Source organism: Mirounga leonina, unplaced genomic scaffold (assembly GCF_011800145.1).
Source record: "Mirounga leonina isolate KUSES-001 unplaced genomic scaffold, KU_Mleo_1.0 Mir_117, whole genome shotgun sequence".
NCBI classification, from domain to species: domain Eukaryota; kingdom Metazoa; phylum Chordata; class Mammalia; order Carnivora; family Phocidae; genus Mirounga; species Mirounga leonina.
Window position 1 is genome coordinate 6,194,111 of NW_023270274.1, and position 25,360 is coordinate 6,219,470.

Genomic DNA, 25,360 nt, shown 5'->3' on the forward strand with positions numbered 1-25,360 from the left:
TAGTAAATTGCCCTCTGAGCCCAAACTGAAGAGACAGAGCCCATCCTCCACACTTGATTTTTTTCTATTAAAAACAAAAACATAAAACTTTACACGTAACAGATAAGAACAAAACCCACATAATGTATCTTTGTACACATTCAGTCACAAAGATGTCCAAAGTCTTCATTTAAATATAATTAAAATAATTACTTACCATCCAAAGCAAAAAAGTGCAAGATAAAGGCCCAAAAGGGTGGCAACGACATGTCTTATAAAAGAGCTAGTTTTGCTTGAACGTAGATAAGTTCGAAACCAAACAGCTGCTAGCAAGGCAAAGAGTTGGCACACTACAAAGTTGACCTGTAAAGAAAAATTAAAATTTCGTATTAGCAACGCAGACTTGACTCTTTCATTTGATGTCACATTTAAGTTCTCCGGACAAACACACCAAAGGTATATAAAATTAAGACCTTCCAAGTTTACAAGAGAAACAAAAACAAAAGCAAAAATCGGGGCCTTGGCAGGGGTGACAGCTCCGAGTTCGAAGAGACGGGCGGGCGCACCCTCCCTGTACCACAGGGCCAAGTGGCACCCAGCGTGGAAAGGCCTGGAGGGGCACCTGGCAGAACCTGAAGGACACGGGGATGCAGACACAGGAACGGAACGGGGACCCTGTGGTTTAGGGAACGACAAAAATGTGTCTTAATGACGCAGGCATCCCTCTGACTATTAGAAAAGAACGGCTCTGAGTTTCTCCAAAAGCCCCCTGGGCCAAGATCTGCCAGCATCCCCGAGGGTCTGGTGGAATGCATCCTCCTCCACGTGGAGCTCGCGGCCACTCCCGGCGGAGGGCGTCAAACGGCAACGGCGGGTCTAGAACCACCACTTAGGCACGGCGCGGACCGGCCGCCTCAGCTCTGGGGGATCTCAAGGACTGGTGCAGGCGGCGAGTGGATGAATGACAAGGGCGGAAGGAGCCTTCAGAAAGCAATGAGGAATCACATTTACTCTCAAGTCCACCATGTCCGTTTTTAATCTTCTTCATGACCGCAGAGACCCTGCTCTTAACTGTGGGAATGAGGCGCGGGCTGACATCAGTGTGGCTGTTCTTCTCTCCCCTACTACTTCCGCCCTGGCAAAACAAGGCATAAAAGGCTAAGAAGAAGAATCTCTTTGGTACTTATTTTTATTTATTTGCGAGAGAGAGAATGAGATAGAGAGCATGAGAGGGGGGAGGGTCAGAGGGAGAAGCAGACCCCCCGCCGAGCAGGGAGCCCGATGCGGGACTCGATCCAGGGACTCCAGGATCATGACCTGAGCCGAAGGCAGTCGCTTAACCGACTGAGCCACCCAGGAGCCCTCTCTTTGGTACTTAAAGACACAAGAAAAATCTCCATTTCTTTCTTATGAAATCTTTTCTCATAGACTATTAAGGAAAATAGGTCTTAAAATCTAAATAGAAGAAAAAAATCCATTTGACATGAGGAGCTTGCAAAAAACACAAAACAACAAAATCACTGTTTCAGGCACCTCAATTATGAACAAATCACACTATCTACATGTAGATGCTGCCATAGATCCATAGAGACACTTCTGCCTAAAGACACACACAGTTATGTGCTTTTTCTCGCATTACAAGGAGAAAAACAGTTGAACATTGTTGTACTTTGTCTAAGGGACCATTGTTCTTTGAAACAGTCAGACTCAATACAAGCAAATTGTCATTCCAACAGGTTTTAAGCACTTTTCCCTCCTAAAGGGTCCTAACAATATTTTCTTAAACTGAAAGTAAATACATCAGAAAAATAAATATTTTCGATACAAATACTACTTACATCTGCAAAGCTTCATCCAGTTTAAAAACTTCATTTCAAACACCCTTGAGTTCTTCAAAAATGTATAGGGCCTCTATGATGGGCAAAGCGTTAGGAAACCAGAAAATGCACAAGTCCCAGACCTAGCCCTGGATAACTTTAGAATCTAATGAGAAAAGAAAATAGGTACACAAAGAACTTCAACTCAACTATTAAACGTCTTTTTAAAGGTTCTATGAGAAAGTGTTTTTAAGAACACCGCACCATAGGAAAGCACATAGAGGATGAATGTCTCAAGGCAGGTGACAGGATTCCCAATCATAGCTGATATCCACAACCATCTGAGGAGTTTCTCCTTGTCTCCCTCCTTGTCTCCCTCCTCCCTTTTTCTTTTCATTAGTGTATAATATAAAACAAAGTGTGATAATTATCATAGAAGCATTCTTGGGCCACTGACATACAAAATATTGTATCTTTGTAAATACCCATTTCAACACTGTCATCTTACAGATAAAGAAAATGAGATCAGGTCTTACTCCAGACACTGAATCAAAATCTTTGGGGGTAAACCCAAAGGTTGATATAAAAAACAAAAAAGAAAAAACACCCCATATGTCCTGATAATCCTCGAGGTATAGGAGCCAATAGTGTTGGAAAATTAGGGAAAGGGCATTTTATTTTTTATTTTTTTAAAGATTTTATTTATTTGACAGAGAGACAGAGAGAGAACACAAGTAGGCAGAGAGGCAGGCAGAGGGAGAGGGAGAAGCAGACTCTCCACCAAGCAGGGAGCCCGACGCGGGGCTCGATCCCAGGACTCTGGGATCATGACCTGAGCCGAAGGCAGCCGCTTAACTGACTGAGCCACCCAGGCACCCCGGGAAAGGGCATTTTAAACAAACAAATGACAAAAACAAACAATGTGAAGGAACCACTGAGAAATGAAAATGTGAAGGAGCACAATGTGGACTCCTGGAAGGTGGGGGTGGCCAGAACGGGAGGTGGATTTGGAAAGTGAGGGCTCTGTGTGTCATGCTGAGGAGTTTACAGCTGAGCCCGTAAGAACTGAAAAACCACTGGAAATTTTTAAAATAAAAAAGTGATGTGGTCCACCCTCTGCTTCTGCAAAGGCAGGAACAGAACAAGGACAGGAGGCTGCTATATCAGCCTCCCTGAGAAAGGAGCCTGCAGTTGCAGGGACAGAGAGGAGAGAACCAATTCAAAGGATGCTCAGGCCAGAGGACTGTCAGGTCTGGTCACTAGATGAAGGGATGAGCGAATGTGAAGGGCAACAGGTCGTTAATAAATGATAGCATGGTGAAAAAGGACAATGTGGAGGGAATATCCAGAGCAGATAAGGAAACTCCGTCTTAATGTTTAGGTGACCTGTCTAAATAAATAGCTTAAGAATAATTCATAAATTATCCACTAATAATTTATCCACTAATGGCCAGGACAACTGTGCAGGAGATACAAAGATGCACAAAATGTGGTCCTGCTCCAAAAAAACCCCAAGAGTGAGTCACAGACACAGAACCAGAGTACAATTTAAGCGCTAAGGCTCAGACCCCAGGAGAAGCCAGAGGAGGAGCACTCCAACCCCCAGACCTGGGGAGGCATCCCCAGGCAGAGCCAGCGTTTGAGCCTTGTGTCTGGGCTGGGAGGATAAGGAACTGGATGGTCAGACAACGGCAGGAACTCTAGGAGGAGGGAGTAGCAGAATTCGTATCCAGAAAAGAAGCTATAGGACACCCAGATGCAGAAGTCCACACTACTACCTTACATAGAAGACATACACACCCAAATGTTCAAATAACTGTTCTGAAAGGTCTTAAAGGTAAAACTTTGCCAAACTGAAACCCTATCTCAGTCATTCTTTCATGGGTGGGGTAGGGCTGGGGAGGCCAAAGATTACCAGAGAGGGAGAGAGCAAGAAAGAAGGAACACACCTACGCTATCTGGAGATACATCATGTCCTGGGTACTTGGCACTGGTTATCACATTTAATCCCCAGAACAAGGTGCCATTTCCCCATTTTACTCAGCCAACTCCAGGTCACTTATAATAACAGGTATCTAAGTCCAACTGGTTCTAGGCTGATCAAGGGCTGCCTCTCTACTTCTAGAGAATGTCTGAAGGTCAAACTTGATTGCTACAGACAAGACTTTTAGAAAGGATGCTATCTGCAAAACAATGCCACCCTATTTAACAGAACATCAACAACCGGTCACATCCCATTGCTAATAAACACAATAACAAAGATCCTATGTGGAGTTCATGTACATTTGTTTTGACTTGTTACAGGTCAACCCTTTCTACAAGCTTTCTTTTAGATGGAAAGAAATTTAGACTAAAATGACTTAATGTTCTTTTTTCAAAGCTGTTTTGTTGAAAATATATACACATGACCTGATGTGCCTTCAAAGAAACTGCCCCCAGTAATTTGGGAGTAGGGGAGGGGGAGGGCAGGCAGGGTACAGGAAGGAAGAAAGAAGTAAAACTGGAAAACCTTAGCTAATTTAAGAATTACTGGTAACAGTAAAAAAAGCTGCACAGAAAAGTCCTTATAAAAGCAACAGTTGTAGACACATCAGAGGATGTTCTTTAAGGAGCATGTTTTGCATGAGCTGGTGAGAGAAGTATTTTCTTCAACACCAAATGACGTGGCTTGATCTCACAATTAAGTCAGTGTCTAGGCACTCAGGTTAAAAGCCTACTACTCAGTAATTTATGACACTCCAATGTAACAGCAACAAGATTAATTATTTTTTAAGGACATTCAAAGAAATACTGAAATACTTAATATCCAAAATAAATCTGTAAGTGCATTTAGGGAGAGAAGGATCCAAGATAGTGACCTAGGAGGCTCCTGAATTCACCTTTTCCAAAGGACACACCGCAACTCAGAATCCACAGAGCGATCTGTAACTATGGGAGGCGCTGGATGGGAACTACCTTACTGTGGTGATCATTTTACAATATGCTCACATACCAAATCATTATGTTGTACCCCTTAAACTCATACAATCACATATATCACTTACATCTCAGTAAAACTGGGGAGGAAAAGTATTTAGGTAGTTTAAAAGCTATTTCAAAGATTAATTAATTAATGTGAATAGGGTAAAGGACTCTTCTTCTAGAAAGACTAAAATCACACCCCATTTCATCAGCTCTGCTGCTAACACCAGCCTGCATTTTTACTGTGGGCCAGGGGTGAGTAGGCCCCTCTCAGGTCTCCACCTGACCAACGGTTGCTCGCAGTGCCCTTGAAATCCATGGCCAGGGCGTGCTCAGGTCCCACTTCCATGGGCTGCTCCCCATGAGTGGGTGTGGCAGGAAAAGAAGATAGGCCCGTTTCTAGGACACTGGAGACTGGCTTTGCGGACCCCATCCACAGGACTCAGACCTGCAGGCGGCTGGCTCTACCACCTTCTTCCAGGCCCTTCCGGCTTTCTGTCCCAAGTACTTCCCCAGGTCGATTGCATCGAACTGCTCCTCGAGGACCCAAACTAACACAACCATTCTAAGCCCTTTACAATTATCAACTTAATCCCCACACAAACCGTCTTAAGTTGTGCTCTACTCTCTGTTTTAGAGATGAAGAAACCAAGAAATCAATGTATTGCCTCCTACACTTAAAAACAAATTCCAGATAAATTAACGGTCCGTACTCAGCTGTGGTGGTCATTCATGCTATTCACCTACCGCTGCTTCTCCTCTCCTGGGCAGAGGAAGAATGAATTTCCTGACTCCCCGCCATGACGAGCCTCGGCCAGTGAGCTGTGAGCAGAGTGATGTGCGTCACCCCTTAATCAGCAGAACCAGAACCTTCAGACTTCAGAGTTGTCTTCCCATCTGCAATGTTCCAGAAACGACGAGCAAAGCCCCCCTGCCAACTTGTAATTAGACAAGTAGCAAGACAGACCTTTGTTGTTCTAAGCCTGTGAGATTTAGAGATAGTTTTTCACCCCCGCATAATCTAGCTTATTCTGACTTGCTAAGATAACTAAAATTATGTATGTCCAAGACAAGAATGTAAGAGATTACATAAGCTTATTGAGTAATATAAATAACATAATAAATAATATTAATTTTACATAATAAACAGATTTTGCTACACAAAAGTTGAAGACTTCTACACAACAAAAGAACACTAAAATAATGTTATAAGTAAGTCTGGAAGGAAAAAATGCGTACATGAGATACATGACAAAGGGTTTTAATATTCAAAATGTAGAAACAACTAAAAGTCAATAGGAAAAAACATAATTAAAAAATAGGAAGGGGCGCCTGGGTGGCTCAGTCAGTTTTGCATCTGCCTTCAGCTCAGGTCATGATCCCCGGGGTCCTGGAATCGAGTCCCACACTTCTCCTTCTGCCCCTCCTCCCATTCATTCTCTCAGTCACTTTCTCTCCCTCTCTCAAATAAATAAAATCTTTTAAAAATTTTTTAAAAAGTAAAATGTGGTTAAAAGAATGCATACATCTGTATGTTTTGACGTGAAAGATCACCAAGGTAGTCTAGTAAGTGAAAAGCACAAGCTGCAGAACAGAAGAAAAACCCAAACTACGTATACATTCCTTCATTATATATATATTTTCTGTACTAATGACGAACCTGCTATGCACCCACAATGTGCTAGACATTAGCACTGTCTCCACATAATCTCTTCATGAATGCCACACGTCCCTACTTGTCAGTGCTCAACAAACAGCAGGTGAGCTCTAGGCACAGGCCGTGTGCTTGGCAGGCCAACTTCAGGTAACCCTTGGGACCACCCTGGGGACGCAGCTCTATGCTGCTCACTACACGCTGCCCTGCTTCCCTGTGCACATGCACAGAACCAGGCATCAAACTATCAGACTGGTCACTCCGGAGAAGGAGGTCATGGAGAAGAAGCAGACTAAAAATATTTCCAATGCTGGATGTAGTGAAACCCCCTATGCAAACCCCTCCCATTTCCCCCACAAAAGGAATAACTACTAGCCTAAAGTTGTAGTACTCTCATAAGTATTTTCAAACCTTTTCCACCTGTGTAATTTTATCCTCACAATATTCATGTGACCTAAATGTTATCTCTACTTTAAAGGAAACAGCAAGCATGGAAGATTTGGGATCCAGACCTTGTGACTCTGTCTTAGGCTTTTTCTTTTAGTTCCAAAGTTGAACCTGATCCTACCATTTTCTCATTTTTACCAAGGGTGCCTACACTTTAACTAACGTGTAGCTAAGAAAATGTTACGCTTCAAATTTCCTCCCTCTCCTGGAACACGAGGAGGGGATTTCGGAAGTGTTCAAAATGCATATCAAGTTATACACTCATCATTGTGCAATTTTCTTTTTTTTTTTTTAAAGATTTTTTTTATTTATTTATTTGAGAGAGAGAGTGAGAGAGAGAGCACAAGAGGGGGGAGCGGGAGAGGGAGAAGCAGACTCCCCGCCAAGCAGGGAGCCCAATGCGGGACTCGATCCAGGGACTCCAGGATCATGACCTGAGCCGAAGGCAGTCGCTTAACCAACTGAGCCACCCAGGCGCCCATCATTGTGCAATTTTCTGAACAGATCTGTGCTATGAAATAGGAGCTCACCAGCCACACGTGACTATGAGCTCTTTCATGTGGTTACTCAAAATCGAGATATCAAATACACACCAGACTTCAATGACCTAGTACGAAAAAGAATGTAAAATTACCTCATTAATAATTTTTATATTGATTACATACTGAAATATTTTGAACACACAAAGTTAAATAAAATATTTTATGAGCATTAATTTCACCTGTTCCTTTTTACTTTTTTAATGTGTCTACTAGAAAACTTAAAATTATATATATGGTTAACATTTGTGGATCACATTGTATTTTTATTGGACAGCCACAGGCAAATCTGATACACTTTTTTAATTTAAATTCCAGCATAGTTAACATACAGTGTCATATTAGTTTCCGGTGTACAATATAGTGACATTGCTCGGCTCATCATGATAAATGCACTCCTAATCCCCATCATCTCTTTCACCCATCCCCCTCCACCTCCCTTCTAGTAACTCTCAGTTTGTTCTCTATAGTCAAGAGTCTGTTTTTTGGTTTGTCTTTTTCTTTGTTCATTTGTTTTGTTTCTTCAATTCCACATATGAGTGAAATCATATGGTATTTGTCTTTCTCCGACGGACTTATTTCACTTAGCATTATACCCTCTAGATCCATCCATGTTGTTGAAATGGCAAGATTTCATTCTCTGTTATGGTTGAGTAATATTCCGTTGTATATACGTACCACATTTTCTTTATCCATTCATCAGTCGATGGCTACTTGGGCTGCTTCCATAGGTTTGGCTATTATAAATAATGCTGCAATAAACATAGGAGTGTGTGATCTTTTCAAATTAGTATTTTTGTATTCTTTGGGTAAATACACCATGGTGTAATTATGGGATCATAGTATAGCTCTATTTTTAACTTTCTGAGGAACCTCCAGACTGTTCTCCAGAGTGGCTGCACCAGCTTGCATTCCCACCAACAGTGGAGGAGGGTTCCCCTTTCTCCGCATCCTCACCAACATTTGTTGTTTCTAATATACTTTATTTTTAAAGCTTAAAAATGTTCCCCCTCCAATGAAAAAATGTGTAAACTGCTACACGTGCCCAAGAACATTTTGTCAATTACCACTACATCAGAACTAAGCATTCTATAAACCAACAATTGACTTATTTTAGAGTAAAAATAGAATTTAAAAAAAAGTTTAGAGTAAAAAAACCTAAACCTTGAGGCAGCTCAAGAGGAGTACAATCCTCAACATATTAACAAAAGTGGCCCAAAATATCAATTCCTACCTCCATATCTCTTATCAAGGGAATACAAAATCTGTTTTAATGTTACTTTTCTATAGTATTACTGGCTTTTAGATAGTACATTTACATTTTCAGCCAGTGTCTTGCAAGGTAAACAGCCAGGCTTTGGGAGACCCCACACTGCTGGGGTGGGAAGTGAGGCACGCAGCCTATAACCAAGGAAAAAAGGGTTCTCAAGGCCCCACAGACAGAACAACCTTTAACATCATCGGCACTGTGCTCAAATCTACCTGTGTAAATCCAGCTGTGTAAGCATCACCCAGACAGCTAGTTTGAAATGGATACTTGCCCCAAAGGTTTTATTCCCCAAGCCTAAACCAGGACCTGAATTTTTTTTTAATTCCCCAGGCAAAACCTGTGTGTAGCTATGTTTGGGAAACATATCCTCATCAACCAACCTCAAATCCAAGTAGATATGATGGGTGACAAAGGCAAGGCATAACACTTTTTAAATCTTTAGGAAATAATATAAATATATAAAAATACCGTTAAATACCCACCAGTTTTGCCAAAATTTTAAGTCTGACAACACCAAGCATAGACTACAGTGTGGACAATGGGACCTCATACAAGGCTAACACAACTACTTTGGGAAACAATTGCATTCTCTTACAGGACTGAAACTATTCATACCTTATGACTCAGCCACTTCACTACTTAGAGGTATAATATGGGAACCACGAGACATGTACAAGAATATTCAAAACAGTGTGATTCACAATAGCCAAATGCTAGAAAAAACCCAATGCCCATTAACAGTAAAATGGTTAGGGGCACCTGGGTGCCTCAGTCTGTTGAGCATCCAACTCTTGATTTCAGCTCAGGTCATGATCTCAGGGTCGTGAGATCCAGCCTCAAGTCAGGCTCCTTGCTGGTGCTGGGCGTGGAGACTGCTTAAGATTATTTTCTCTCCTTTCCCCTCTATTCCTCCGCTTCCCCTCACCTCTGTCTCTCTCAAAAACAAACAGTAAAATAGCTAAATTGTGGTATATTTTTACAACAGGAAATTACACAGAACAATGAAAATGAAAGAATTACAGATTTTTTTCACAACATATGGATTAAATTCAACACACAATGCTGTACGAAAGAAACCACACATCTCTTGAATTCATTCAGAGGAATACAAACAACATAAAAACATATATTAATAAAAAACTCCAAAAAACAAGCAACAACCCACACTGTTTGGGGATGCCTACCTGAGCAGTAAAGCTATAAAGAAGAGCATGAAATGATTATCACTGAAGTGGTAACTGCGGAGGAAGGGATCAGATTACAATGAGGAACATCCAGGGGGGTAATATTCTATTTCTTTCCCCGGGTGGTTACAGAGATACTGACTTTTTAATTGTTAAACTTTATGCATTAGCTATGGTAACATTAGGTGCTGTAATAAACAGACACCCAAAAATAGGTAATGGCCCCAACAAAACTGGGGTTCATGTTACAGCCTGAAGCGGATATTCCCCGGCCAGGGGGCAGCCTCCCTTGGCGGCTGATTCAGGGGTCCCTGCTCCCTCCATTCTGGGGTGCCATCATCCAGAACCCCATCATTGCTTCATCCAGCCACAAGAAGGGAAACATGAGAGCATGGGAAAGGCACACCTGTCCCTAAAGAGCCCCAGCCTGAAAATGGGACACGGATCGCTGTGGGCAGAGCCGCTAACAGAGCCCCCCACCCTGCAAGGCCGCCTGGGCCCTGCGCTCGGGCTGCGAGCCAGGACAGGCAGAACGCTGACTCCCGCCGAAGAGCTCGGTGGCCTCCGCCGCACTTCTGCTGTTTCATACTTTCCTACACGGGTGTTACATTTCACAATTAAAAAGGGAAAATGAAAAACTATAGCTCTATCTCTCCAAGTAGTCATGAGTCTGCCCCAAGGAAGAAATTCAAAATGTCGTTCTCCATACGCAATTAAATTAGGAAGGCAAGGCATGAAACTGAGAGTATTAAATTGTTACATGTGTATCTACACCTTACACTTATTATGAATGTTGAAACCCATAAAAATCTTAAAATTAGAAGTGTCCTAAAAGACCAGCCAGTCCAGCCCCCAATCTATAGAGTGTTTCCCTCAGAAACTGCCTGGATATAGTTGGTCATCCATCTTCTGACTTCCAGAGACAGGACGTTCACTACTTCACAAGCCAATTTGTTCTATTGTTGGAAATCACTAAATTTTCAAAAGTTCTTCCTGACAGAGACCTGAACTCTTCCTCTGAGAAGTCCCCCTTGCTTCTGCTGGCCTGTCCCTATCCAGGTCAAGTCAAGTGTCCCTCTGTGGTCCCCCAGCACCTACACACACTCCGTGGCTTGTCTATCGTATGTGCTCCTCTACACTCTCCAGATGGGGCAGAGAATCTGGTACACAGCAAACAAACTTTTTTTTTAAGAAAGTGGCCTATTTTGTGTCTTTTAGAAAGACACAAAATAAGCCTAATTAGCTTTCCACAAGGATAACCCCTTTGAAGATGCACAAACTCCTTTCCACAGTAAGCCACAGAAACGCAACAAATGCTATTTGGAGAATAGCATTCCAGACTTTTTACCAACTTTGTCCAATACACTACTCAAATAAAGAAAACCAGGTATTTCTCTGCTTTTGATATAACAATTCCTGAATCCTACAACACCAATATACAGCTTTCTTAAAGTCACAGTATGACGCTTTGTCAACTAAATTTTAGAAGACAAAATACTGCTTAGGATTTTATCACTTGTTCTGACGCCCACCAGAAAAGTTAAGTCACTAAAAAGAATTCCAAATAAAAAGTTCTAAAGAAATATAAGTGGGGAAAAAAAGACTGAAGAAACAAAGTTTAGCTTAGTCCAGCATTTTCTTTGAAGAACAGGTTGAGAGTTCAATCCTCCTTGCAAATGCAGCCATTCTCAGGGAGTGGGGAATTAGAGCTTTCTACGCACTCTCAACACTAATGGCTTTTAAATATTCAAATTAAAGTCAAGAGTTATATAATATCTCAACAGTTCTGACATATACAACATCTCAAAACAAACTTTAACAGACTCTTATTTTTCTTTATAAAATTTAGCTAATAATCTTTTAAGTCCTAAGTATTAAATACCATTCCTCCTCACAAATTATTGTTCTCAGACTGAAAAACTGTTCCATAAACCCAGTTTTCCAAACTTTTAACTGAATTAGTCTATCGGAAAACGTAAAAACAAAACTTGATAGCTTTTGGTGTAGCAAGTGCATACCAGGTCCAATGTCACTTAACAGAATATATCACGACTATACAAATAGATTAAAAGGAGGGAACAGTTCAATATAGACTAAGAAGCAAAGCATCACACTCACTAATTAAAATACCTAAAATTTTCTAATGAATGAGGGATCATGAACAATAAAAAACTGTCCAGCAAAAGCTTTCTGCTTGAGGTTTAACTGTCCCTCTGAATACACCAAATATAATTCCTGTTTGTAGTATGGTTGGTTTTAATTCTTTGAGTGTTCTGAAAACCTAAGCAGAGCATCAGAACCAAAACAGAACAAGGATAGGAAGATGCTAAGGCAAAACAGAATGAAGCAGCATAACAGGCTCTGGAGTCCAACTGCTGTTAACTTGTTTAGTATCTCTTAACTTCAGCTTAGAAAACATCTTCATACAGACAAATAACAACCAGCTAGAAACTCTAATGGACGGAAAAAAACCCAGCTACAACAGCAACCAGAAATATTAAGTAACTAAAAGTAATCTTTTTTTAAAAATTTTTTATTGTTATGTTAATCCCCTACATTACATCATTAGTTTTAGATGTAGTGTTCCATGATTCATTGTTTGTGCATAACACCAAGTGCTCCATGCAGAATGTGCCCTCCTCAATACCCACCACCAGGCTAACCCATCCCCCACCCCCCTCCCCTCTAGAACCCTCAGTTTGTTTTTCAGAGTCCATCGTCTCTCATGGTTCGTGTAACTAAAAGTAATCTTAAAAAGAAATGGACAGTATCTACGTGAAGCAAATTTTAAAATGCTAGATACGGGAAGAGATCCAAAAACTACTTGACTAGAAAGGGCAGCTATTCTTGGATAGGAAGACTCCAGTGTCATAAAAAATGTTCATTGCTCCCTACATCAATCATTACATTTAAGTCCAGAACAATAAAAAGTCAATAGGCTTTTTAGAAAAAAAAAGTTGATCTTAAAATACAGAAATATAAACAAGTGAAACAGCCAGGAAATTTATAACAAGAGGAGGCTTCCGCTATCAGAAGGTAAAGCAAATTTAAAAACTAGAATGAGGACTAGATGAAGAGAAAGATCAGTAAAACAGAACTGGAAGTCCAGAGATAGATTCAAACACATCATGGGCATGTAGAATATGACAAAAGTAACATTTTAAAATGTTCTGGGGCAAAACCAATAAAAAAAAATTAGAGGCAATTCCATTACCATAAATATAAAAAATTCCCTAGTTGCCAAACACTGTAAGCAAAGTAAAAAGATAAACAATAAACCTGAAAGGAATACTTGGAAATTATACCATAAAAGGCTACTTTCCTCAATATATATAAAGCTCCTACAAATCAATAATAAAAAAGGTAACAGGGGTGCCTGGCTGGCTCAGTCTGTGGAGCCTGCAACTCTTGATCTTGGGATTATAAGTTCAAGCCCCACGTTGGGTGTAGAGATTACTTTAAAATCTCCAAAAAAAGTAATAAAATAATAGAAAAACGGGCAGATATATGCATGGTCAGTTCTCATTCACATGAAAAAAAATGCCCAAACTCTATAATAAGAGAAATGGAAATTAGAATAAAGTAACATTTCACCTATCTGAGTAAAATGAACTTCAAAAGCACTCGGTATTGTCAAGTGTATAAGGAAACAGAACTCTAGAACACTGGCAGTATGTACTAACAGAATGCTGATGGAGAACAATTTGGCACTGTGGGAGACGATGCATTTAATATTGTGTATATGCGCCTCAGCGTTCTATAACAGGAAAAATTGGAAAAGACAGAAACTAGTTAAAGTATGGCACGTTAAGTCAATGAAATGCTAAACAGCCATCAAAAAGAATGAGGCAATCCCTAAGCACTACCATGAAATGATCTAGATTTCCTAGAACAGAGGACCTTTCCCCTTGCCAAGATAATGTTGATTTGGTTCAGTTACCAGGCAGCCGCTTGCCTCGAGAAAAGCTAGAGCCTTCCCTAGTGCCAGGGGGTGAAGAGTGACTGGTCTCAGACAGTCACTGCCAACAACTAATTCAGGACGTGGACGTGTGCTGCGATTCTGGTCTGTGAGAAATGAAGCCGAGGACTGTCAGCACAGTCTCCCCCACATGTAAAAATGGATACGACACAGATACGCAGGTTTTGCCCATGGACTTTGCAATTTACGTGAGACCCACGGAATGGGAAAGGTGCCTGAGAGTTAGATGAGGCACTGCCTAAGAGAAATAAATAGGGAAACAGAAGAAAAAGAACAAAGCAGCAGGTCTTGATAACATCATTAAGCTGCTGAGTTAACGGATCCTGGAAGCATGCTATCCCTCGGTTTCCACAAGGTCACAGACATGCCCCTGGGGATATCGCTGGAAGGATATACCCCAGTAAATGGTAACAGTGGTTGCCCTTCAGGGTAGGGGATAGGGGTAAAGAGAGACTTTATCATATATCCCTGTCTACTTTTTTATTTTGTACCACGGTCATTTATTATCTACCCCCAAATAATTAAATTTTTTTAAAGTGATACATGCTTGTGGGGGGCCTGGGTGGCACGGTCCATTGAGCGTCCGACTCTTGGTTTCAGCTCAGGTCATGATCTCAGGGTCGTGAAATCGAACCCCACATCTGGCTCTCTGCTCAGTGCAGAGTCCGCTTGAAATTCTCTCTCCCTCTGCCCCTCCTGCTCATGCACGCGCTCTCTCTCTCTCTCAAATAAATAAATCTTTTTTAAAGAAATGATACATGCTTGTTTCAAATTTCCAAACAAAAAAAACTGAGCACCAAGATTTAGGATCACAATTATCTCATCTCCCTACACTGCCTCTGCATTGCTAGTTTCATCCCACTAAATGTCAAGTCATGGCAGCCAGGTCTTAAAGGATATGAGCATTTCGAACATGATTAGGTCACTGCCATAGATGAACAACTCTTTCAACAAGCATAAAGTAAACTGAACTCCACTACTGTCAGAACCAACTTTGGTGAGGTAACACAAAACTCTTAATTCAAGAACTACCACCTGCCCCTAATTAGTAAAAATAAATTCAAACCAAAACTTTGGAAAACTGGTTTTTATAAACCACCATAAAATCTACAGATTATCCAATAAGAATAACATTCTTCACAAAACTCAAATTGGACACGTAAACTGAATTCTTTACTGTATCCTCTTCTATCTCCTCATTCTACCAAACCTGCCCCTTCCCTTTTGGGGCCCCAACCTCGTTAATGGGATCGCTTCCACCCAACCCCTCAACTAGAAACTACAGAACACTAACTCATATTTTGGGGGCTTCCAAAGCACTTTTTAAAGCACTCCTATCACAGCACTGGTCACTTACTGGCCTATTAGTATGACTTTCCTTTAGACTGTGAGCTTCTCAAGGCTTGAGAACAAATTCTGTTCATCTATGTATTCCCGTCCACCCCTGAATGGAGGGTCTGGCTCCATGCATGCTTCTAATTTACTGAAAGAAAAAGTAGGGGGGGGAGAAGTCATGCCTCTGAATTTGCTTAAAACGAAGGAGAGCAGACTATTAAGAACATAACAGCTCATATTTATCTTCCATCTTTGTGAGAGGCTTAATGCTCTTCATATTAATTGCTACAATTAAAAACTTCACAATCAGAAATTTAAAAAAAAATAGAAGCATAAAGATGAATTCTAGTCACCATTCAACAAACACTTACTGTTTAGGTACAATGAGCAACACAGACATGGTACTTCCTGCGCTCACAAAATCTACGGGCAGTAGGAAGACACGCAAATGGACAACAGGGATGGCTGCTGAGCAGGATGGTAGGCTGAGGGCTGGCCCCAGGCGAACACAAAGAAGAGGGACTTATGTGGCATGCCTCGCGGGACTATATCCTAGCACCTGAATTATACGGCGACTGCCTCAATTATATGGCAACTCCCACATCAACAAAACACATAGCCAGCAAAGAACCCTGCTCTCCCAGGACAGGCGCATACCTAGACATGATATTCTCTCCTCTTCCTTCCCAGACAATGGCACAGGGAACTGCAAGGCAGGAGCCAGACCTCCCTTAACCTCCTACTCCACGGTGAATGCAACATCATTAAAAACAGCCAGACTCCCAGGGGTTTACTAACTGACAGATCCTGAAGCATATTCTCAGATCATCCACAGAAGCCAAAAAGCAGTAAACAGAAGCAGAAAGCAAGTGACTGCATCAAGACCTTACAGAAGTTAGAAGCACCTATCTTCTACCTTCCAGATTAAGGAGAGTTTACCTCCTTTAATTTCACTCTTAACCGTCTATGTAAACTCCTAGGAACTAATTAAGAGGAATGTATTTATACTTGCCTATGAAATTAAAAGGTGCTAGATTAACTGCATCCACAGCTGCTAAATTATGAAGCTCAAGTAAAGGCAATCTGCAGAAACAAATTTAATCCAGATAAAAATAAATAAACTCGGGCGCCTGGGTGGCTCAGTTGGTTAAGCAACTGTCTTAGGCTCAGGTCATGATCCTGGAGTCCCTGGATCAAGTCCCGCATCGGGCTCCCTGCTCAGCGGGGAGCCTGCTTCTCCCTCTGACCCTCCCCCCTCTCATGTGCTCTCTCTCATTCTCTCTCTCAAATAAATAAATAAATAAATAAATAAATAAATAAATAAATAAATAAATAAAATAAAATAAAATAAAATAAATAAACTCAACACACACACATCCCAAAATATCACATGAGCACAGACACAAAGAAAGGGTTAGTCTGCCTAACATCCACAACACTTGTCAAACTTACTCTGACATATGACTAACAAGTTGCTCATCCATGAACAAGCTAAAGGGGAATAAATATAAGAACAAGGAACTACTCCCCCCACTTTTATTAAAAGGGTTTGGTGCGTGTGTGTGTATACACCTCAGTATTTGTCTCTTCCATGGTCACAAATAATACTAGCAAATCAGAAGACTTGCAAAGGGAAAAAGATGAATCTAAACTGACAATGACTGGATAAACAAATCATACTGTATCCATACAATAGGATATTCCTTAGCAATAAAAAGGAACTATGAAGACACACACAATGACATGGATAAATCTCAAAATAATTGAGAAAAGTAAAAAAAAAAAAAAAAAGGACTATAGTACAATTCTATTTATATACATTTCTGAAAAAATGCAAACTATTCTATAATGACTAAAACAGATCAGTGGTTGTTTGGGGATGCAGGGCAGCGAGAAGCAAGAGGTAGGTGTTACTAAGGGGCACAAGGAAGCCTCGGAGGTGATGAATATGTGCACTATCATTGCGGTGACATGTGATGGATGGATACATTCATCAAAACATCCAACCTTACACTTTAAATATGTACAGTTTATCTTGTGTCCATTATACCTCAAAACAGCTGTTTAAGGGGCGCCTCAGGTGCAGTTGGTTGAGCGTCCAACTCTTGATTTTTGGCTCAGGTCATGATCTCAGGGTCCTGGGATCGAGCCCCATGTCGGGCTCCCGCTCAGCATGGAGTCTGCTTGAGATTCTCTCTCCCTCTCCCTCTGCCCTTCCCCTGGCATGTGCACGCTCTCTCACTCTCTCTCAAATAAATAAATAAAATCTTTTTTTTTTAAGTGGTTTAAAATTTTTTAAATAAAAAGCAATTCACATTGACCATCGTGGGGGTTTCCGTGAGAACATCACAGCATGTGTGATCACCTTGACTTTTAGAAGGATATGTCATTTGTTACATATCACACTTGTGGACTAGCGACAGACAGCAGTTTTGGAACAAATATAGATAGGAAACACCTACTGGCTTGTATTTCCTCCCTGTTCATCACTCTCATGGTTTAAAAAGACCCATTTTAGCGAAACGTCTTAAGTTTCTCACAGAGAGTCTCTGTGACTCAATAAATACCTGGTCTTCAGAAAGAAGTGGGCTTAAAGGCCACCCCGTCCCACTTCCTCAGTTTAAAGTAGACTGAAGACTCTACCCTCTCTTGGGGAGTTCTCCTCTGTTCACTGACACCTGACTTTGTAATCTTAGTCTCGACCTCTCCACTAGGCTTCAGACTCATTTATCCAACCGCCCACTAAACCATCTCGCCTGATGTCTAATAATATCTAAAACTTACAGTGGCCCAAAAGGGAACTCTTGATCCCCCACGACCAACATCTCACCCAAATTTACACATCTCAGTAAATGCACCATCACAAATTCAGCAGCTCAACCGAATCACAAATTCAGCTGCTCGACCAAATCAGTTGAAGTGCAAATCAATGCTTTACTATTACTAATTTCTTCCCTTCCACATCGAATCCACTCCTGACTCCTTTCAGTTCTCTCTCCAAGTTGTACCAGTCATGCCTTTGGTCCCCATCTCCACTGCCGCCCATGCCTCTCCCCCAGATACCTACAAGGTCCCCCATTCCCTCTCTTGCCTCTACACGTCAACCACCAAACAGCAGCCAGTCACGTGATCACATCAGTCCCCAGCTTCAAAATAAGCTAGTAGACTGCCCATCATCATTAAAATAAACTAGTCTTTACTCTGCCCTCAAAGAACCAGGCTCCCTCCCTAGCCTCATCTACCACTATTTCTCACTGACGGCCTTTAAGCCATACTGACCTCCCAACACACCAAACTCATTTCCACCTCAAGGCCAAGGTCCCCCAACCCCACACCTAGAATGCAGAAAACACAGATACTTCACCATTCACATCTAAACTCAAGGGGCACCAGTCGGTTGAGCGTCTGACTTGGGCTCAGGTCATGATCTCAGGGTGCTGGGGTTGAGCCCCACCTGGACCACCTCATCAGGGCCCTATGCTGAGCGGGGAGTCTACTTCTCACTCTCCCTCTGCCCCCCCTCAAATAAATTTGCTTATTATATTTGCTAATAAAATTTATTTATCAATTTAAATTGCCATTCATTCCTGCTATCAGAAGCATTAGCCCAAATAAGAATAGTGATCCTTTCCTAATTTACCTTGAAAGCATTTGTATCCAGGGACCTACCTACTGTTGGGTAACAATCACCCACCCTAAAATCCAAAGTCAATTTCAATACTCCTTTTAAATTTACAAGGCTTTGAATTATGCAAAAAAACTCACTGTTTTCCTGGGCTGCCTCATTAGCATCAGATTTCACTTCAGTACAGTATCACCTTACACATATGTTGATTTGATTTTGAAATTATACTACCTCCCACTAAAAACAGTATACTTTTCAATAAGGATCATGTCAATATAAAAAGTATTAACTTTTAATGATTAGCTTGAGCTCTGAGATAGTGTCCTTGGAATATTTAGCCATTAAGCACTTATACATTATCCAAATGAGCCAATGTAAGCATTTTTGATTTTCACTTACTTTTTTTAGAACTTTTAAAGGTTTCAGACATCACTATCCAAAAAAAAATCACAAGTGATCATTATGTCTCTTGATGTCATACGCTATAAATTATCCTATAGTAAATCCTTAAAAATAATCCCTAGAACGTACATTTCATGAGAACAGGGATTTTCTCAGAGGATACAGTAGTAGTATTAGTATAAGGGTTCAGTAGTATCCCTTAGCACCTATTCTTGGCACATGACCGCACATAACAAACATGTGTTGTTAAATACTTGCAAACTCGTATTTGGTTTCATCATTTTCAGATCACCATATTATTCCAAATTTATGTATAATCTCTTCTTCCTATTGCTTGATGTCATTTTAATATTAAGCATGAGCTAAAAAGTAATTCTTTGATATAATCACGACAAATACTTGACTTCCAAATTATGTGGTGACAGTCGGGGAGTTGATCACAAGAGATCGTCATCTATCCTCTTATGTAGGGGATGCAGAGCAGGCAAGACTCCACGCAGTTTGAGACGCTGACTCCACTACCAAACTCCTAACAAGAGTTTCCGCTCTCAGGCTAGGAAGAAAACCACAGCCAGAAGACCATCTGTACATCCCAATTTATCAAATATTTACACCAACTCCGAGGTGAATGTTAAGTAGCTCCATACAGCTGATAAAGAAAGTCAACATAATTAAGTAGTCGAAGGCAGCAATTATGAATCATAGAAAAGCTGCTGGGTTTCGAGGTGTGTCACTAGTAATTTATTACTAATGGAAGTTAAAATAGTCAAGTTTGTGAACAATTTACTTTAATAAAGTTTATCCCCAAAACATTACTCTTGCCCTCACACTTCTAAGAAAACAACAGCAGAGCCGCAACTGGTTTGCTGGGAAGTACATGTGACACATTGTACAGAAATGGGAATGTGTCTCATATGAATGTCACCTACCATATCACAGCGGGCAGACAACTGTGCATCTAAAGTAAGCAGCACATTACTACCTAACAAACTATAAATACAAATCCTTGCTCCAGCCAAGTAACCAAGTAACCTTTGGCATTTATAACCTCTTCATGTCGTAGTTTCTTAATAGGTCATGTCGTAGTTTCTTAATAGGGAAATAAGAATAACCTCTGTCTACATTCATGGATTATGAAATCGACAAAGGAAAACAGACATTATACAGACTTTGCTTCCTTCACCCGACACAGTCTGCCTGCCTGGCCAGCTGGACTGAGGCAGAGCGGGCTCACACCCCATGAGGGGAGCTCCCCTTAGATGAGGTAAATCTGGAATAGTAAAATTCATAGGAACGGAAAGTAGAAGAGTAGTTATCAAGGGCTGGGGGAGGGAGAGATGGAGAGCTGTTGTTTAACGGGTATACAGGTCCCATTTCTCAAGATAATATGTTCTGGGGATCTGCTGTACAACAATGTGAACAGACTTAACACTACTAAACCATACAGTTAAAAATAGTTAAAGTGGCACATTTTATACACTTACATATGCTATATGTTATCACAGATTTTTAAGTTACTTTAAGAAATAAATAATCAAGGGGTACCTGTGTGGCCCAGTCAGATAACTGTCCTCTTGGTTTGGGCTCAGGTCAGGATCTCAGGGTCATGAGATCAAACCCCATGTCAGGCTCTGTGCTGGGCGTGGAGTCTGCTTAAGATCCTCTCTCTCCCTCTCCCTCTGCCCCTCCCCACCTCTCTAAAAAAATAATAAATTTTTAAAAAAGAAGGAATCAAGAACTTCATCAAATGAGACATCAAAAAGAAAATGAAAAATCATACTACAAACTGGAAGAATACATTTTACAACACATATAATAGATAAAGAATTCAAATCCAAAACAGAGAGAGAACCTCTAAAACCGTTAGGAAAAAGACAAACTACCCAATTTTTAAAAAGGCAAAAGAATGAGCATTTCACAGAAGAGAAATACAAACGGCCAGGAGCTATATGAAAAAATACTAACCTTATTGTGTTCAGGAAAAATGAAAATTAAAATCACAAAATACCTTTTTATACCCAAAAGAATGGCCAAAGTGTTTCAACCTGGTAACTAGGTGCTAGGTGCTGATGAGGATGTGGAACAAGAGAATTTTAATACACTGTTGGTGGGAGTGTATATTGGTATCACCACTTTGGAAAATAGTTTGGCATTATTTAATAAAGTTGAAGATACATTCTCCATGACCATTAATTCTACCCGAGGTAGATAAACCTTAGAGAAATTCTCACATATGTGACAAGGAGACATGAACAAGAACTTCACTACAGCCTTATTTATAAATAGTAAAAACCTGGAAACCACCCAAATGGCCTTGGTTGGGAGAGAACACAAATAAGTTATAGCATATTCACACTCCACAGAAGTGGGAATGAACAACCGCAGCTAACCTACCAGAAGAAATGTATCTGGCAAACATAATATTGATTTAAAAAGCAAGACTCAGGGCGCCCGGGTGGCTCAGTCCGTTAAGCGTCCCACTCTTGATTTCAGCTCAGATCATGATCTCAGGGTCGTGAGATCCAACCCCTTGTTGGGCTCGCAGAGTCTGCTTATCTCTCTCCCTCTGCTCCTCCCTTGTTCGCTCTCTCTCTCTCTCAAATAAATAAAATCTCAAAAATAAATAAAATAAAAAGCTAGACTCAGAAGAAAACATATGGTATAAATCATTTAAATAAAGGTCAAAAGTCAAAACTGAGCAAAACTAAATACCATGCTGTTTAAAGGTACACACGTTTATGGCTAATACCACTAAAAGGAAATGATAAATCCCAAATTCTGGAAGTTACTCCTTTCTTGAATGAGTTCAGAGAGGGGCACCCAGGGAGCTTGAAAAGGTCTCCCTGAACTTCTAAGTATGGGTGATGATTTCATCATCCTCTAATAACATGGTGATCATTCCTAATCCCCTGCAAATCTAATTTTTAAAATCAAATCCCCAGGAAAGGGAGGACGTACTCAGACAAAAAGCTCTAAAAATAAGGAAAAAACTTTGGGGGATGGAAGGGAAAAGGAGAGAACTGTAAATCCCCCAATATTATTAACTTTGTTTTCTAAGTAATAACCTACCGACTCCTGTAGAGCAACTTAAACTTGACATCATTTGTGGCACTGGTCACATGGTCATGTGGTTTTAACACGTGACTGCCAAATGTCTCTTAAAATTCCTATTATGGCACCAAACAGTATAAATCCTTCAGCCTCCCTATATTCACCATCACCAGGAGAGGACTCAAGACAGGAAAGCCAGCTGCCCTCCTTGGCCACTGAAGATTCAGAGTGGAGAAGGGGCAGGAATGCAGGGAGAGGCTCCCCTGGGGAAGAATTCCGTGTCAAGAAAATGAAGACTGGCAGCTACGTGAAAATGCAGCTAGCTCAGAGCCCTCCCACTCCTGAATAGCATCCCTCTAAGGAAGAAAATGTAATACACTGGGACACTGGCTGTCTTTGAGGGCCCAAAACATATGTACACAGTTCCTCCGGGAAACAACTAAAATTTCCAATGTCTTTTCCTGATAGCTTATTACATCCACATCAAATTCTGAGTTTTCCACTGCTCAACTGGCTGTATTAGCTGGGACCTGAAGTCAGACACAGAGAGCCATTGATGCTGACTGAAAGATCACCTGTTTTCTTTTTACTCACAACGCTCTCAGAAAGGATGTGTTTGTTTGATTTTATTTTTTCTCATCATTCTAATCAAATTACCACAGGCTCTTTATTCTATCAAGTCAAATTCTTAGTCTGAAAGCACAATGGAATTCTTTAACTGAATCCCAAGCCCTCCCCTATCCTGAACACCAGTCTCACAGTCAATGGTCTACTCACCATTTCTACTTCAAAATCTAGCAGGCAACTCCAAATCAACACAGCCAAAGGAAAATCCTTCATACCTATCCCTTGCCACGCTCTAAAGCCACTCTCTTCCCTCCTCCATCATTTGCCCAGGTGCTTAGGCCAAAAACCTAGGAGCAGGTATCATCCCACTCTTCTCTCTCCAACACACCTCAGATCCATCAGCAAGCACCACCGGCCCCGCCCCCCAGCACAACTTGCCCCACCCCGAACACCATGGGCTCTGCCCCCCAGCACACTGCACCCCACCCCCGGGAGGCCCCCATGTGTGAGCTGTTCAGAATGACTTCTTCCAGTGAGTATAATGTGGAAAGTGGGGGTAAAAAAGAGAATTCAATGGAGAACCCGGACAAGGAGGGCCTCAGCCCAGTGATCAAAATTATACCAACAGTGATAAGTCAAGCTGAAAGTACACACACTTGATGTGAAGTGATGAAAACAACACTGCACCTCTGTGGTCTTCCAAACATCCACAAGCCCAAACTAATCATGAGAAAAACATGTGACAAATCCCACTTAAGGGGCACGCTACAAAATGACCAACACTCCTCAAAGCTGTCAGGTCATCCACACCACGGGAAGTCTGGGAAATTGTCCCAGTCTAGGGGGTTTTAAGGAAACACGACAACTAAATGTAACATGGAAAATTCTACATAGGATCCTGGATCACAAAAGGACCTTGTTACGAACTGAATATCTGCATTATTTGTATCCCCCCCAAATTAATACATTGAAGCTTTAAGCCCCAATGTGATGGGATTTGGAGACGGAGCCTTTGGAGTTAATGAGGTTTAGATGAGGTCATGAGGGTGGGGCCCTCTTCAGGGGATTAGTGCCCTGATCAGAAGCAAGAGCAGAGAGCTCTCTCTTTCATTTCCCACCATGCACCCCTCCCCTCCCCAAACATGCACGCACCAAGGAAAGGCCATGTGAACACAAAGCAAAAAAGCAGCCGTCTATGAGCCAGGAGAGAGGCCATACCAGAACCCTACATGCTGGCACTCTGAACTCAGACTTCAGCCTCCAGAACCCTGAGAAATAAATGTCTGTTGTTTAAGCCACTCCATCTATGGTATTTTGTTATGGCAGCCTAAGGTAATACAGACCTTAAGTAAAAACTCAGGAAATCAAATTAAGCATGGAACTTAGTTAACAATGTACCAATATCGGTTCACTAGCTGTGATAAAGGGTCATACTAATATATTAACAACAGGAAAAAGTAGATGTGGGTTATATGGGAAATTTCTGTACTATCTTCACAACTCTCCGTAAATTTAAAACTGTCCAAAAATAAGTTTAAGGAAAAAAAACTCAAATGGCTTCCTATCCTATTTAGACCATTGCCAAATTCCTGGTAAACTTTTTTTTTTTTTACTGCATAGTATCATTTATTTGTTCAATTAAAAAAAAAAAAAAAAGCCAAGCTCCTAGAAACAGTAAAATAGTGGTTGCCAGGGGCTGGCAGGGAACTGGGGTCTGCTAATCTCTTTCAACTCGTCACCTAGCACTCGGGTTTACCAAGTTCACTTTCATGAGGGTTAGTTATCTGGGATATGGGTTACATAGGTGCATATGCATTTGTCAAAACAGACAAACTATACACTTCTGTGCATTTCACTGTATGTAAGTTATACTTTAATAAACATTTTAAAAAACACATGATGGATGAAATGAGAAATCTGATAACATAAAAATTACCCCTGAACTTGGTAGCTTAAAACAAATAACATTTCTTTTGCTCTTGAAGCTGCAATTTGAGCATAGCTGGACAGGGAGAGCTCATCCCTGCTCTGGCATCAGGCAAGGACTGAAATTATCTAGAGACTCACTCACTCGCATGTCAGATTGTTGGTGCCTGCCGTCTGAGACCTTTGCTGGGGCTGGCGGTTGAAACACCTATACCTGGCCTCTCTGTGAGCCTTGGGCTTCCTCACAACATGGTGACTGGGTTCCAAGGACAAGCACTCTGAGAAAGAGAGAAACAGAGACAGAAACAGAGCCACACATACTGGTGGAAGCTGTGGCCTTTTAATGACCTAACCCTGGAAATCACCTGGCATCACTTCCACTATATTCTGTTAGCTGGAGCAGTCACAAACCTGTCCGGGATTAAGGGGAAAGGAAATAAGCTCCATCCTTGATAAGAAGTGACAAGTACTGGAAACAGTACTGTGACCATTTTTGGAAAGTAAAATTTACCACAGGTTGAAATACAAAGTTAAAGGAAGTCTCCAAAAGACATGAATAGCAAGAGAGAATATATAGACTTAATTCATCCAAGATGTCACCATTTAACAAATAAGAATTCTAGA

The 25,360-nt window shown here is 41.1% G+C and overlaps 1 protein-coding gene across 5 annotated transcripts in view; it reads right to left on the reverse strand.

The window, feature by feature from the left end:
• LOC118007297 (lysophospholipid acyltransferase 2) overlaps window positions 1-25,360 on the reverse strand; it is a 118,193-nt gene that overhangs the window by 70,293 nt on the left and 22,540 nt on the right. For 2 of the 5 annotated variants that reach the window (XM_035000319.1, XM_035000317.1), the window contains exon 2: window positions 197-342. In XM_035000319.1, the coding sequence (XP_034856210.1) occupies window positions 197-342 (146 nt within the window). Of the gene's footprint in view, window positions 1-196; window positions 343-5,504; window positions 5,827-15,822; window positions 15,842-24,881; window positions 24,973-25,360 lie in introns of those variants that run through there. The other 3 variants (XM_035000318.1, XM_035000321.1, XM_035000320.1) reach the window with 3 other exon arrangements.